The sequence below is a fragment of the Trifolium pratense genome, linkage group LG7 (assembly GCF_020283565.1).
Source record: "Trifolium pratense cultivar HEN17-A07 linkage group LG7, ARS_RC_1.1, whole genome shotgun sequence".
NCBI classification, from domain to species: domain Eukaryota; kingdom Viridiplantae; phylum Streptophyta; class Magnoliopsida; order Fabales; family Fabaceae; genus Trifolium; species Trifolium pratense.
In genome coordinates, this window is record NC_060065.1 from 1,555,688 (window position 1) to 1,572,024 (window position 16,337).

Sequence of the window (16,337 nt, forward strand, 5' to 3'; positions counted from 1 at the left end):
CAAACTTGGGAAGGATTAGTTTGATTTTTGCACATACAAGGGGAAGTCTTCAATCTAAGCTTATTTTCATCTACAATTTCATCATCTAACTTAGTGCAATGAAAACCCCTAACTACAGAGAAAGAGGCATCTATATTTTTAATTTGGGGTTAAACTAATATTTAATGTTGTAAAGGGCAGTATTCATAAATATGTCAGTTGTGGTAATTGTGCAAATAACATAACTTAATATTATAATGATATAACCTGTTTCACCTGCAAATACAGGTTAAAAATCTCTTTCCCATGGTGGGAGACCTACGCCACTTTCCCATGCTAGCCAGCGCCTTAATTATAACATCGGACCTAATATTTTTCACATTTTTCTTCACTATGCTTAAATTAAATATAGTTAGATTAGAGAAATGATGGGGTGTGTGTAAAACCAAACCACCTACTACTCCGGACTCATATATAAACAAAAGTTACACTTTTAGATTCATTAAAAAAATAATGTATATAATCCAAATTATAGACACAATACATTTTTTTTGAATGAATCTAAAAAATTGATTTTTGCTTTATATATAATGCCGGAGGGAGTACTACCAATAACAGCATTCCAAGTTCTTTCAGGAAAAAAAAAAAGTCATTTCCGAAAAAACAAAAAAATGAGCGTAGCGCCGTGGACTGAACTACCGCCAGAAATCATCGAAACAATCTCCAAAAGGTTAACAATCTACACCGATTATCTCCGATTCCGATGCATCTCTCGCACCTTTCTATCTTCCATCCCCAAAACCCCTCTTCATCTTCCACCACAACTTCCATGCCTCATTCTTTCTCACCAATCATTTTTCGACCTTTCCACCCAAAAAACTCATCTCTTCAATCATCCCTTACCTTCTCACAATCGCACTCGTTTTTGCGGTTCTTCTCATGGCTGGCTCGTAATTCTCGATCAAACCCCTCAGATTCTTCTATTTAACCCTATAACTCGCGTTACTCTTTTTCTACCTCCGATTAACACTTTCCCTAACGTCTTAAGCTTTGATTATTCAAACATAGGTCGTGAGTATTCTGTTAGAAACCCTAACGGTCAATTAGCCTATTTCGATTTGAAAGAAATGTGCAACGATTTCATTCGGAAAATTGTCTTATCATCGAGTCCTTCGCAAAACGATGAATTCACTGCATTTGCTATTGTAGGTTGTAATGATAGTAATAATTTAGCTTTCTGTAAAAAAGGTTATAATTCTTGGATTTTATTGAGTGAACAAGAGATTTACCACTTTTGGGAAGATGTTGTGTATCATAATGGTTTGTTTTATGCTGTCAACAAGGGAGGAACAATTGCTGTGTGTGATGTTGAGGTTCCTCGGGTCTCTATTATTCGCACGACGGCTCCGGTTGAATTCTATGGTGATATTTTTTACACTGTGTTTTCTGGTGAGGAACTGTTGTTGGTTACTCGGATTTTGGAACAAGATTTTTCTGATGCGGGGGATATGTTTGTGTATAGGACGGCGAGGTTTGAGGTTTTTAAGATGGATTGGAATTTGATGACATGGAATAAAATTGAAACTTTGGGTGATAAGGCTTTGTTTGTAGGTGGAAATTCTTCTGTGTGTTTTTCTGCTAATGATTTTGTTGGGTGTTGTGCAGACTGTATCTATTTCACTGATGATTATTCGGAGTCTAATCATGATGATGTTTGTGGGAAACATGATTTTGGCATCTTTAGATTACGTGATCGGACTGTTGACCCATTGTTGCCTAGTGATTCTCGAAATGCATTTTCTCGGTTGGGATGCCCGCTTCCAGTTTGGATTTCGCCAAATCCTTACTGAATTGTGTAAGTCTAGCCGCCTGTGTTTGTACTAGTAGTGTCTTATTTAGGCTAATTTCCAAATGCCCTGTTTAAAAGCTTGCCTTGTTGTTATATTGTGTATATTCATGTCACATAGAGATTGTATATTGTAAAGAAAGATCAATGTATTAATTCAGTAAGCAACATATTTTATGTACTGTAAACTTATATACTGTAAACTTATATTATATGAATATACTTATTATATACTTGGTGAATGAATTTGGTCTGGATTAGATTGGAGAAGAGACTGTATAAGTTTTGACTAAGATGAAGGCATAATGATGTTATACCAATAATTACCGACCAAAAACATTAAGGTGAATGTTTTAGGTTAAATCATGTGTTTTAAATAACTTGCCATTACGTGAATTGAACTCGGAACGCCTAGCACCCAAAGTGAGAAGCATCATACCACTAGACCAAATGGCCTTGGATACTGGGATATTTTTTCATATTTACATACTAATCATGTCATTCAGAATTTAAATTCTTTAGTATATTTGTCGGTGTCTTGGCGATGCCCTCCTGGCATTTTTTGTTATATTTGATCTGCGATTTGATTTCTGTCCAATATGAAAAGATACTAAGCAGACATGTCGAGATGAGTCAGGGACAAACAAGGGCAGCATGTTCAGATTTCGGTTTTGCATAATGTATTTATTTAATTTTTCCATTTCCTGTCTCATATCTGAAGGAGCTATTGTACAATTGATTGTTGTGAACCCAGTTTTGCACTCTCTTACAATTTTGCTCTGTAGTTATGTTAAATATTAGACTAGTGCAGTATTATACAACAATGAATTGATTCAAATTTATAAGACTAGTTTTGACACTTCATGTTTTTATTTGTTTATAAATTTTATTTCGCTGTCGTAGTTTTTGTTTTCTGTTGTGTTGTCATCTATTTTCAACGCTCTATCATAAAAATACCGCTGTGAACAATGGAAGCTTTTTACCTTAACATTTGGAATGTGCTGCATACATATGTTGTGCTCGGATCTACTTTGATCATCGATGGTTACAACTTACAAATGAGAATCTTGAGACTCTTGAGGAACATGAGCAAGGTAATATTAGATGTATTTGATGCTATCTTTTTATTTATTATATTAAATTATGGCTTTACACATAATGAGAAGTTTTTGTGTTCCACAGAACTTTTCTCTCGACAAAATGTTGGTGGTTATTTTGCTTCTGTCGTGCTTGATGACAATTGAAGGAAATTCTCATCCATTGACTTTTATGGAAGGACATTGATGTGGTGGATAGGTATTCACCATACTGTTAAAATCTGTTTGAGCGGAGATTACATTTCACCTAACATAATTTGTATCGCACCAAAGGTATGATGCAATTGCTGGTCCATTCTGATTGTTATAAAAAATCACTTCTATACTTGAGAGGCAGGGTTATCTAACAATATATTTCAGGGTTCTTCTGTCACTCAATAGTCAATACTGTAGTTTGAATTAAATTTCAATTAAGCAGTAGTATAGGAAAGGTTATTGCTTACTGCTGTTGAGTGAATGATTATAGTCTACTACCAGTACTATGAGTATAACCTTGTCTTGTCAATTTTCGTATGCATTCAATTTCTCTCCAATCTCTCGTTTGCCATACATACTTACATTTCATCTGCCAATCTCCTTTTCATTATTCTGCATGTTCCTAGTTACATTATCGTTTTGAATAACTTTCATTCAAATCTTCGTCAAAGCACCTATTCAATGGAGCTGACTGAGAACTTGAACTAATATATAAGGTTGTCGTAAAAATATTAGTCTCTAGTCCAAAATAATATCTGATGTTGTTTACCGTGTCTTAAGAAATTTGTCTGGGATTGGGAGGGAAGCCCTTGTTTCACTTTGCATTTACCATCGACATACTTTTAGCTGAGCTTGGATATCATTCTTCTATCATTCTATGCCTCTGTTTTCCTCCATGTTTCTTTCTGTTTTAGTGAAATGGGTTTGTGAGACCAGGGAGAAAGATATATCCAGTCCTATTTAATTCATATGGTACGCTGCTCTGTGCGTGTCTACATCATATTACATTGCATCAATTGTTACACTTTTTACAACAATAAAGTAGCAATTCCAATGAAGTGGTTTTCTAAGTACATGACATATGTTGTTTTCTAACTGCAGTTAAAATAGTGATGAAAACGCTACACTTGTTTCTTATTCTTAGTAATTTGATCTTGGTTTTTTCTTGGTGTCTTTATTTCATTGGTGGAATCTCAAACATAGAAAACTGACATTTCTTTTGATTACTTGTCTCTGGGCTTTAATCTTGAACTGTGGTTATAAAAAAGATAATGTTATACAACAAACCTTGTCCACATTAGCTTATCTTTTTCATCCATGAAATTATTTGACGATAGACATGATGCTCTAGGTGGAATATTAGTGAATATTTTCTTTGGTTTGTGAGTATAGTTGCATGAAAGTGATGACAATTGTTTAACATTCATCTCAAAGCAGGTATCATCTGTCGGAACATTCACTCTCCCACTCTTTCTGCGATTTTTATCCTCTTTTCATAGGAAAAAAAAGACTATGTTCACTTTTTGATCCTGAAATTTATTTCAATTTTAACAGGTTCCATTACTGAACAAATAAGTCAACAGAGGAAGATCATCAAAAAGTTCCTTGAAGCTTTGCAATGTGGTTGTAGCCTAATATCATTTGCACCGATGCCTTGGAAATGGATCCACTGGTGGTGGTGAACCGTGTAAGAGGCTACTAAATTTTGAAATACTTGGATTTGGTTCTGAAGTAACATGAGAGGATTTTCTTGTTGGATTCCAGGAACAAACGTGCCTTGGAAATGGATTAGACTAATGTTTTTCATTGTTTAAGTTTAAGAGTTGTGTCTACGAGCTCTTGTCTTCTTAGTTCATGCTCCCTTTGGAAAATTAAACAGGGAAAATTTAAGAAGAATAAATTAAACATCTAAGAGGATTCTTTCCATGGACTATTATCTCAACTTTCTACACACTTTAATTTCAATAGTTAGAATAATCTAACTGTTGAAAAATTAAAAGCAAAATCATAAGAATGCAGATGATTGCTTTCCAATGTTTTTTTAATTATTCACGGTTTAAATTATCATTGCTTTTTCCTTAAAAATAAAATAAAAATATCTTATCATTACTTATCTCTCACCACAAAGCCTAGAGTGCTACCGGTGACGGCGATCCACGGTTACTGGAGCAATGGCGGAACGGAGAAAGAATTTTGCTGGTCTTTCGATTTCCGTTCTCTCAAATTAGCCAAGTCATTGTTACAACCATAGCTTTATTTTAAGTTCCTATCCCTACCCTATCTCTTTTTTTCATGCACTAATGAATGCCTTATGTTTGTGGTGAAATTATTCCGAGTGATAGGAACTGAAATTGTGTCGTACATTTCTATAGCATGGAAAAGAGGAAACTAGTGCTAAGCGATGATGATGATATTGGAAATTGTAATTAGTACATCGATCTTGCTATGTTAAGACGTACCATCATTATCATTGAAAAGAACAAAAACGAATGGCAATTGTAGTTTTGAATTCAAAATAGTGTATAACTAGGGCTTTAATCATAAAGTCTACAATTGAATTTATTCCATCTTTCTCAATCATACAAATAAAGCAACACACGTTGAGATGCACATGACTCCATATAGCAAGCAAACGGTTAAACAAGAAAACAAACATAATTAAGAGACGAATCTTTTTCTTTCAAAAGAAGGATTCCTTATTCAAAACAGATAAACACAAAGCAGCTAGCTAAACTTACAACATTAAGATTCTCAGCTCATCGCGGATTTGGTGTAACCCAAACTGGATATCCTAAAAGAAACTTGAAAGATTCTGCATAACAGGAGAATCGCTCAATCCTACCATTCGATAAATTATATATACGAAAACCAAAATCACCTTTCCTAACCAAATTATTAGTGAAATAGATACAATTTGGACGACACCCAACAATATCAGCAGCATAAAATCAAAGCGAAGAAAGTTTCCCTATAAACAAGGAGTATTCACCCAAAGTTTGAATCTTTTCCCACTCAAGCACATTCCAGTTCATCTTAAAAATGTCGAACTCCATCACTGTCGATTGTTTAAGTTTAACCAACAACATGTCCTCTCCGGCAAAGACAGTGTAGCACGTATTATTGAAATGGTTAGAGAAAGAGATATTCTCATGAAGAAATATTGGAGAACCATCAAGGTCACACACCGCAATTATTCCACTCGTGCTTATTACAAAAAACGAACAGTTCTTGTATACAGCGTCTATCCATGTGTGATTATTTGTACCCGGATAATTGAGGAGAACCCAAGAATTGTATCCCTTTTTGCAAAATACAAAATCCCTTCGATTGAGAATAGCGAATGCAACAAAATCATCATCGCTGAGCGAGGGGTTAGATGACAAGACAACTTTAATAAGGTGATGGTTGTTATAAGTATAACCGGAAAGCAATGCAACTAACTCTGGAAAAGTTTGGAGTGAAGGAAGAGAGATAGTAGCTCTTGTTATTGGGTTAACAAGACTAAGCTCAGCGGTTTCTTCGAGAATGACGAGCCAACCATAAGAAACCGAAGATACGGGTGTGACCGAAATATAGAGAAGGAAGATTGAGGTGGTGAATTTTGTTGCTGGAGAGGTTGAAGAATGATTTGTGAGAAATCATGAGCCATGGGAGTTGAGGTGGTAGATGGACTGGGGTTTTGGGAACGGATGAACTCCAACTGCAACATACACATCGGAACCGGAGATAATCGGCGTAGATCGTTAATCTTTTGGAGATTGATTCAACGATGTCTTGCGGTAACTCATTCCAATCTACGTCCATCTGATATGAATTTTCTTTTGAATTTTAAAATACGTGGAATACTCTCATATTATTAGAGTTGTAAAAAGAAATTATATCTTTAACTGACAAACTAATTTTAAAATTTCTAAATAAATCTCAAATCATTACATTCTAACTATAATTTTAGATTATATTTAAATTTAAAATTTTCAAAAAATATTCCCAGTAAAAACAAAAATCTTCAAAAAAAACTTCACACATTAATTTTTTTCAACCAAACAAACTTAATGTTTTTCATTAATGGCCAAGTCTATTGTGGAAACTCCATCAAGATTTTCATGGTGCGCAAGTCATCAATATTTTTTTTTTGAAGAAGCCAAAATGAAATATATTAACACAAACAGTCTTCCCAGCACAAGACGTACCAAGGTAGACTACAAAAGTTTACACTAAAGTCAAGGAAATGCAAATACAAGCACAGGCAAATCATACAAGGCCCAAACATAACAAAGGACTAGACCACCAGCTATGGTAGTTTGAAACTAACGTGATATTCGTCGGCTTCAACCACCTAAAGGAGAAAAGCTTGATCTTGTCCAACAAAAGATGAGGTGTGTCTGTTGAGCCTTTGAACAGGCGATGATTTCTCTCTGTCCATATCACCCAAACACAAACTAGCCAAAGAAGCTGCAGAAAGGATCGCCACGCTCGAGATACACCCGCGGAAACTGTAAACTGGACAAAATGGTCACGTAAAGTAGTAAAAGCCACCGGAGGAATGCCAACCCATGCACAAACTAAGTCCCAAAGAGATCCAGCAATGCTACATGACGAAAATAAATGGTAGGCCGACTCAGCCACTCCACAACCAAAAACACAGGTATCAGCAGTAGAAGACAAAACACCACGAATGGCCAGATTTGCTCTCGTGGGCAACCTGTCCCGCAATAAGCGCCACGCAAAGATAGAAACCTTCAACGGAACCTGGGGATGCCATAAAAGGTTTTCCGCATCATGCACCGTAACTGAGGTCTGATGAGTCAGAATCTGATAAACTCCCCCGATAGTATAACCTGTATCAGGATCTGGACGCCACTGCCACCTATCCAAAGTCTGATCCTGCAAAGAAATGTCAAGAAGTAAAGACTGACACTCCCCCAACATCTCCTCCTCCCACGCCCTCAAACTCCTCCGCCACACCCACGCCCCTCCATCTGCCCCCCAACCTAAAGCAAACATCTCTGCGACCGAACGAGATTTGGTCTCAGCCAATGCGAAAAGGCGCCCAAATCGTTCCTTCAACGAGATCCCATCCAACCAAGGATCGGTCCAAAAAAGGGTATCTGAACCGTCCCCTACCCTCCTCGAAACATGCTCCCAAAACCAACTCCCACCTAACTCACCCTCACCTTCCCTAATACGCACTATCTCCCTCCACCATACTGAACCTCGCCTACCTCCCTCACAAAGTCTACCACCCTCCAACCCATACCGAGCTACCAAAACTCTAAACCACAAACCCTCTCTGTCCACCAACATCCTCCAACACCACTTACCCAGTAACGCTAGGTTAAACTCACGCAACTGTCTAACCCCCAAACCTCCAAACTCCTTACGCAAACAAATGGCTTTCCAACTAACCCAAGAGATTTTCCTAGAATCCTCACACCCCCCCCCCCCAAAAAAATTAATGAAAAGAGATTCAATAGAGGAAATGATACCTGAGGGAGCTTTGAAGAAAGAAAGCGCATAGACAGGTAAAGAGGTTAAGACAGACTTTAACAGAACCAGACGACCACCAAACGACAAGAAGCGACTTTTCCACCCGGACAATCGATTCTTTATGCGAGACAACACTGGTTCCCAGAACACCAAACGCCGCAGATCACCCCCAATCTGAAGACCCAAGTAAAGGAAAGGAATCTTTCCCACTTTACAGCACAGGACAGACGCAGCTTCGTCTAACCAGGAATCAGGAATATTAACACCAACCAACATGCTCTTATGAAAATTCACTTTCAAACCCGACATAGTCTCAAAAAGCACTAAAACAGCTCGAAGAGCCCGAACATTTGCCCAACTTTTAACTCCCATCAAGAGGGTATCGTCAGCAAACTGGAGATGCGACACCACTATCGACTCCTGACCATCAAGAGGGATTGTGTAAAATTCGTTATAATAATTTATGGTTGTGAAGGGGTTAAGTGTTTTTTATGAAGATTATTTCTTGGAATATTAGAGGGCTGGGAGGCCTTGAAAAGAGGAAGGATGTGTGTAAGATGGTGGGGGATTTGAAACCTCTTATTCTTTGTATTTAGGAGACGAAGTTGTAAATCTCGATGTTTTTCTTTGTATCTTCGTTATCTCGATGAATTTTACACAATTTAACATTGGATTGAAATTTTATATCAGATAGATCATCCATAAATTTTTTTAAAAAAATTGAAAATCATTTGATATGTTATTTTTTTTTACGCAATTTGATATGTTATTAAGACACATCAAAGTTAACGGTTTATAAGGTGACAAGTGAATTCGGTTGCTCATATGGCCCGTTTGGAATAGCTTAATTTATTTGCATAAGTTGTTTTGCATAAGCTCAAAAATAAGTTATTTCAAATGGACCCATTACTTCAGCTAGGGCGGCCAATTCTTGAACTAGTCTTTCAAAATCTCAATCCAATACATCCCCTAAAATTTATGGAAAATGTGTAGTGAAGTTATTGAAAAAGTAAGGGCATAATTGCCTATACTGCGATGAAAACTTCGTACTAATATCATGGAAAAAAAAAAGTAAGAGCGTAATTGACAAGCGAAAAATAAATTAACATAGTTGAAAATTACAGCCTAAGAAACCATGTCTTTTTATCCTAAAAGCAAGTACATTTTCAGAACTTCCTCCTTCAACTAAGACATGCTGCAATTACTTTTTTGTAGTTGGGGAAAACATGCTTCCCATTTAGATCACTGGGAAATACAAAAATACCATTTAAGAATCTTTGATAAAGCACAATACTTGGGATAATTGAAGATTGTCCCAGATGAATTTTTCTTTTGCTTACACCTCTCAAAACTTCAATACTGAGCAAGTAACACTCAAAACATTAAAGTGAAGAGATTAATACAATATGACAGAAATATTATGAAACTGAGATTTTCATCCAAACAAATAATAGGCATCAAATGTAAATACAACAGCATGCTGCTCCTTAATTAGCTAGCAACTTGGCACTAATTAAGGCCTTCATTAGTGCACTGAGGCCTTTTTGGATTATAAGAATTGTGTTGAGTCTCAATAGAGGGGGCTAGAACCTATTCTTTACGAGGTAGTAATATTTTTGAGCTCACATCATTGCCTCAATTTGGCACCTAAAATCCTGATGCTCATTAAGCAACATGCGATAGCATTTGCATAGTAGTCAGTAGTCAAATATAAGACAATAATATAGTATATCATTAAAAAAATTAATCTAAGCCAAATTCAACAAAGTATTTCCACTATGTTAAGACGTACCATCATTATCATTAAAAAGAACAAAAACAAATGACAATTATAGTTTTGAATTCAAAATAGTGTATAACTAGGGATTTAATCAAAATACGCATCAAATAGATCATAAAGTCTATGGTTGAATTCGCTCCATCTTTCTCGATCGTACAAGTAAAGCAACATACGTTGAGATACACATGACTCCATATATATATCTGTAGCGAGCAAACTGTTAACCAAGAAAACAAACATAAATAAGAGACTAATTTTTTTCTTTCAAAAGAAGGATTTTTTATTCAAAACAAATAAACACAAAGCAGCTATCTAAACTTACAGCATTAAGATTTTAAGCTCATTACGGATTTGGTGTAACCCAAACCGGATATCTTAAAAGCAAATTGAAAGCTTTTGCATCACAGGGGAATGGTTCAATCGTACCATTCGATAAATTATATATACGAAAACCAAAATCACGGTTCCCAACCAAATTATTAGTGAAATAGATGCAATTTGGACGACACTCAACAAAATCAGTCGCATAAAAACAAAGCGAAGAAAGTTTCCCTATAAACAAGGAGTATTCACCCAAAGTTTCAATCTTTTCCCACTCAAGCACATTCCAGTTCATCTTAAAAATGTCGAACTCCATCACTGTCGATGGTTAGAGAAAGAGATATTCTCATGAAGAAAGAGATAAACAAGAGGCAGAACAGAAAAAAAGAGCAGCTAGTCATAGAGTAATCGTTTTAATAGTTTAAAAATTAAATTTGATAAATGAGTGATTGTTTAGAAACTAAAACGGATTGAACCTATTTCATACGCATTTCTCAAACCTCTGGGGCTAGACTAAAAATAATTGCTTCCATCTATAACTACTTTGAATAGTCGTTTTAATAGTTTAAAAATTAAATTGATGAATTGATGAATGAGTGTTAGTTTAAAAATTAAAATGCTTTTCTCATGTTCTTCACAAAAATTTACATTCTTTTTGGTTGTAACTACTTTTTATAAAATAATTGTGGATTTCAGAAATCCATTAGATATTGGTTCAAATAATTTGGTAAGTTAGAGGAAAATGGAAAATCGGATAAAACTTCATTACATACTTTTTATATGATTCTTCACATAGAATTTACATTGGAGTAATAAATTTTGAGAAAATTATATATTTAAAAAACCATTGATAATTATGAATATATTCTTTTTGTGAACAATAAGAACAATGTTAGAAATTGGATAGCAACGGAGAAACCAATTGGACCAACTTATAAAGCGTTTAACAAATAAGTCAAAAAACAAATATATGAATTAATTCAAATAGCAAATGTTTATTTCTTCAGTTGAGAACGCAGCAAATTTTGAGGAAAATAGGAAAAAAAGGGGCATTCGGAGAATCGAACTCCGGACCTCTCGCACCCAAAGCGAGAATCATACCACTAGACCAAATGCCCTCTGTATATGCTTTTGAAATATCTGTTGTTATTTGTACTAACTATCCATTCGGAGTTCAGATGTTCTATGTGTTGCCAGGTCAGCAATGGTAGATCACCCAGTCCAGGTTACATATTGACGGCTGAAGCATTTTTCTCAAATGGATAAGATGACAAACACATGAATTTAATTGGCTAGTGTTGAGATATATTGTGGATATTATTAATATAGGAAAATTTTAATACCAACCACTGAATTGATGTTTATTAAAAGAAAATCATGATTTTTACTTTTAAAAATTATTATTGATAGTCGTTAATTTTTTTTATAATTTTAAATATTTATCCACAATAAACTGGTCTATCGTAGCATTAACCTACTAACTATGGGGCATATGATTCATATTCATGAACAAATTTTAGTTACACGTATTATAGGACACATTATATTACATGATCAAAAGAAAAAGGTTATGGATATTATATAGATTAATTTAGGATGAACAAATTTAATTTGTAGAGAAAACAAAAAATTGTAAGGACTAAAATCAAAAAACACATTATCCACTTTATATGAATTAACAAACAAATCATATGAATTTTCATTCAAAACAATAGACGGGTAGACAAGTACTTAAAAATAATAAGAAATTTTAAGATAGTTAATTGATATTTTTTTAAAGTAAAAACTAATGATTTTCATTATTATGAGTAAGAGAGTGATCTAATTGATGTTGATTCAATGTAAGTTTATTTTTATTTTTTATTGTTTAATAGAACTTATATTAATAGTAAAAATGTGAAAGACTATTAACTTCTACTTTCAAAAGACAATGTTTCTAATCGTTGGAGTTTTAAACGTTTTCAAGTATTGGTTAAGAATGGACCATAATTCGTATTAAAATTTTCCTCCATGTTTAAAAGAATGTCAAACACTAAATATTACTACTGCTTCTTTTTTATTAAAGACATGTCAATTTTAAAATTTATTGAATAATTGATGTATATGATCTATAATATAAAAAAAACTTCTATTAAATAATTTCATTTCAAAATAATTACTGTACTGGGCAAACCAGCAAGGGCCTAATTCGTATAGGCCCATTAACACCCTTATTGGGCTCATCGCCCCAAAAGATCAGGTCCAGTCCACTTCGTCAAGATCCACGACCCAACTTGCCCCATGATCACATGCCTTAAACATGAGGAAGACATTGAATATACAATAAACCTAAAATAATAATTTTTGTTTATATGTTGCCACAGAGAGAGTATCTCTGCACATGTTAACGTTTGTGAAAGTTATAGGATGGAGATACCACCGGTCGTAGTACATGATATCATAGATTTGATTCTTTGATGTATGGAAAGATACGTTTCAGGCATCGAAGAGCATAGCAGAAGTCAGAAGCACAAATTCATGTCAACGCTAGAAATCTAGCTGGGAAGCTCTGTTAATGTCAGCCTGCTACTATCACCAATCACCACACAATACATTAATACAATGGAAAAAATGTAAAGAAAATGTTGTCAAAAAAACAAAATGTAAACAAAATAACTTACTCTTGTCCGATGATAGAGTAATTAAATTCATAACATTGATCGTGTCGTGAGTTTAGTTCAGTTGATAGGGACATTACATTACATGTGCAGAGTCAAAATTCGAAACCTAACACTCCACGTATTCATCTTTAAGGTGAAATTTCTAACCACCGAACTACTTGATTAAAAAAAGAGGAAATTCATAACATTGATCAACAATATGGATATTAATAGTTTAGATACCTTCACTCGATTTTAAATTTCATTTTAAATTTATTTTATAATGTAAGTTTTAATGATATTTTTCATTAGCATTATTCATTAAAAAAAAGTTAGTACAGATAAGAATGAAAAGTCCTTTAACTTAGGAATTTGCAGCGTACTTAAGACATCCATCCACCCACCCAGAAAATCAGGAAAAAGGCAAACTCTGCTCTGCTCTGCTAACTGCTATGCTATGCTGCGTAACCGTTCCCCCCCACGCGGCAAATCATCTTCTTTAATTCTCTCACCTTTTCTCAGACTCATTACCCTTTCCTTAATTGCTTATTACTACTACTAGTACTATCACACTCACACTACTCTTTTCATTTTCAATTTCAAAACACAACGGTTCCAACATTCATACTTCACAGTGCCGGCGACGTTAAGTGTTAACTGTTAAGAATGTCATCGGCAGCAAGAACCAATGTCTCCGGCGGTGAAGAAGGAAAACACTATCCTCCTCCACTCGCCTCTCACAACGACGTCGTCAATGACTCTACTCTCTTCTGGAACACTCTTCGTCGCTTTCACTCTCTTATGGCTACCAAATTCATGTAACTAACTTTCTATTTATCCATCCATTCATTTATTTTTTCTTAATACAAACAAAATTATTATTTCATCTCCATAATCGAAATCAAAGTACTGTAAATGTGATTTCATTTTTGGATTATTTGCATAGGATTCCTGTGATTGGAGGTAAGGAGCTAGATTTGCACGTTCTTTACGTGGAGGTTACAAGGAGAAGCGGTTATGAGAAGGTTAGTTTCCTAACCTCCTTATAAGATAAATCTGTTTTATACTATTTTGTTCACTCTAATAATAAAGACTTTAATCGACATGCATTGACCGTGTAAAATAGTTTTACGCTCTTATCTAATAAGAAACCACTAATTTACCGTATCATGTAAACGTCTGTGTGATTTGACGGAATACACGATGTTCATTGGACGTTACTGTCCAACTGAGTTTAAAACTATTTTACACTGTCTGTCGGTGTATTTCTATTTTCTCTAATAATTATTTTTTCAAAATTCAGGTAGTTGTGGAGAAGAAATGGAGAGAAGTAGGTAGTGTATTTAGATTCTCATCTACAACTACAAGTGCTTCATTTGTACTAAGAAAACATTACTTGAATCTTCTTTACCATTATGAACAAGTTCACTTCTTCAAAGTTCAGGGTCCTATATTCACTCCCTCAGCAGGTAGGTACTATTTCACTATTTTTCTTACATTTATTAATGAATGTAAATGTAAATGAAATTTATTTGTATGTGCAATCTTGTAGACACATTTTCTGGAAATAGTCCCTCGTGGCGACCTGAATTGGCTATTGTTCAATATTCACCTAAGATGGTAAATGATAGTGCTGAATCTCATGATGAAGGTAATTAACAGTTATCAAGTTAATGGAATTTAAGTTGATGTGAAGTAGACATTGAAATTGCAAAATTGGAATCAGGATTAGGGTGAATTGTTTCAATTTCATTTTTAGAGTTTAGACAATTTGTTGCATCTGCATTTTGTATCGCATTTTAATTCAACTTATTACTCATGTGTGAATCTAATAAGGAATGTGTTTGTTGTAATGCTACTAAGAGTTAATAATTGGTTGGTTAAGCGCAAAAAGTAGTTTAATGATGTTAAATGATTGTAATTTGAAATGAATAATGATGTGGCTAGAAATTTGTTGAAACATGCTTGTGGATTCAAGTTGAGGATTTAGTTTAACTTGTCAGCATATTTGTTAGTGAACTTTGCAATGCTGAAAATTTTACTGTTTGTTATGTATGCAGTGAATGTAGATAGTTCATGTCTTTTGGGAAAAGGAACAATAGAAGGAAAATTTGATTGTGGTTATATAGTGTCAGTGAAATTGGGTTCAGAGGTTCTGAAAGGGGTGCTTTATCATCCAGATCAAGTGGTTGCAGCTCCATCATTGGTTCCACAACATGCTGTTGTACCATTCAATCTTCAATCTCATAGTTCTGGTAGGAGGAAGAGAAGAAAAAGAAAGTGGGACCCAAACTATCCAAAACCAAATAGGAGTGGCTATAACTTTTTCTTTGCTGAAAAACATTACAAGCTCAAAGAACTCTACCCAAACAGAGAAAGGGAGTTTACTAAAATGATTGGTCAATCCTGGAATAGTCTTAGCCCTGAAGAAAGAATGGTAATTATAAGGGTCATTTCATTTGTGTGTTTTTTTAATCCTAATTAGTCTATTTAATTGCTTGCAATATGGTTGTTGGCTATCAATGTTAATAGTTTTGATTAGAGTAAGATATAAAATGTAATTATATGTGTGGCTAATAATGCAGATTTACCAAAACATTGGCTTAAGGGACAAAGAAAGGTACAAAAGAGAATTGACAGACTACAAAGAGAAAATGAAAGTTGGGCAGACTGAAGAACTAGGGCTTCCATAAATCTCACTGGTGGCCTTTTTGGCAGCTGAAGAATGGCTTAGAATTTTACTATAACAACCGTTGACTTTTACGTGCATATTGCTGTGGATAATGGTCCACTCTGGACTGAGGTTTACAGGACTAGTGTTATTCCTTAGAAAAGTAGTTCCACGTGTCAGATCCTTTTGGTTTGTTTGACCAATCTAGTAGATGTTCGGTCTTGGTCCATACATTAATGTGTCTCACAATACTTTATTTAAACAGGTTTAACACAATTTTCTCAATATATGTATTCTCTAATTAGTTAAACTTAAATGGTCCACTAAATTATATGGGTCCCACAGAAATTTAGTAGAACTAATTTGAATTTTAATTAATTAGTGGTGTTACTAAGAATCTATTGTTGGCTTAAATTTATAGAAGCTAGATTTTGTTTGAGGTTCATTTTAAAGGCTGATTTATTTCTAAGCTAGCTAAAATTATACTAATAGAACATGCATGTATATAGATTCTCAACAAAACTAATTGGTTTAAAAGTAA

At 34.6% G+C, this 16,337-nt stretch overlaps 2 protein-coding genes, 1 non-coding gene and 1 pseudogene across 3 annotated transcripts; 2 read left to right on the top strand and 2 right to left on the bottom strand.

Annotated features, from left to right (window-relative positions):
• Positions 1-595: 595 nt before the first annotated feature.
• Positions 596-4,824, top strand: LOC123899308 (F-box protein At4g35733-like). Its single transcript, XM_045950416.1, has 2 exons — positions 596-2,919; positions 3,008-4,824. The coding sequence occupies exon 1, from the start codon at positions 651-653 to the stop codon at positions 1,827-1,829; it is 1,179 nt and encodes a 392-aa protein (XP_045806372.1). The 5' UTR covers positions 596-650; the 3' UTR covers positions 1,830-2,919; positions 3,008-4,824.
• Positions 4,825-5,846: 1,022 nt separating this feature from the next.
• On the bottom strand, positions 5,847-6,702 carry LOC123900055 (annotated as a pseudogene).
• Positions 6,703-11,532: 4,830 nt separating this feature from the next.
• TRNAP-UGG lies at positions 11,533-11,604 on the bottom strand. Its single transcript has one exon. It is a non-coding gene; the product is annotated as a tRNA-Pro (tRNA).
• A 1,892-nt stretch (positions 11,605-13,496) lies between these two features.
• On the top strand, positions 13,497-16,174 carry LOC123899309 (high mobility group B protein 9). Its single transcript, XM_045950417.1, has 6 exons — positions 13,497-13,943; positions 14,072-14,150; positions 14,429-14,594; positions 14,678-14,776; positions 15,186-15,562; positions 15,711-16,174. Exons 1-6 carry the CDS (start codon positions 13,792-13,794, stop codon positions 15,816-15,818), a joined length of 981 nt encoding a protein of 326 aa, XP_045806373.1. The 5' UTR covers positions 13,497-13,791; the 3' UTR covers positions 15,819-16,174.
• The last annotated feature ends 163 nt before the right edge of the window (positions 16,175-16,337 follow it).

Coding starts and splice junctions, on each gene's coding strand:
- LOC123899308 (XM_045950416.1), top strand. CDS start 651: ATGAGCGTAGCGCCGTGGACTGAACTACCGCCAGAAATCATCGAAACA.
- LOC123899309 (XM_045950417.1), top strand. CDS start 13,792: ATGTCATCGGCAGCAAGAACCAATGTCTCCGGCGGTGAAGAAGGAAAA. Junction 14,595..14,677: donor TATATTCACTCCCTCAGCAG/GTAGGTACTATT, acceptor GCAATCTTGTAG/ACACATTTTCTGGAAATAGT. Junction 15,563..15,710: donor TTAGCCCTGAAGAAAGAATG/GTAATTATAAGG, acceptor CTAATAATGCAG/ATTTACCAAAACATTGGCTT.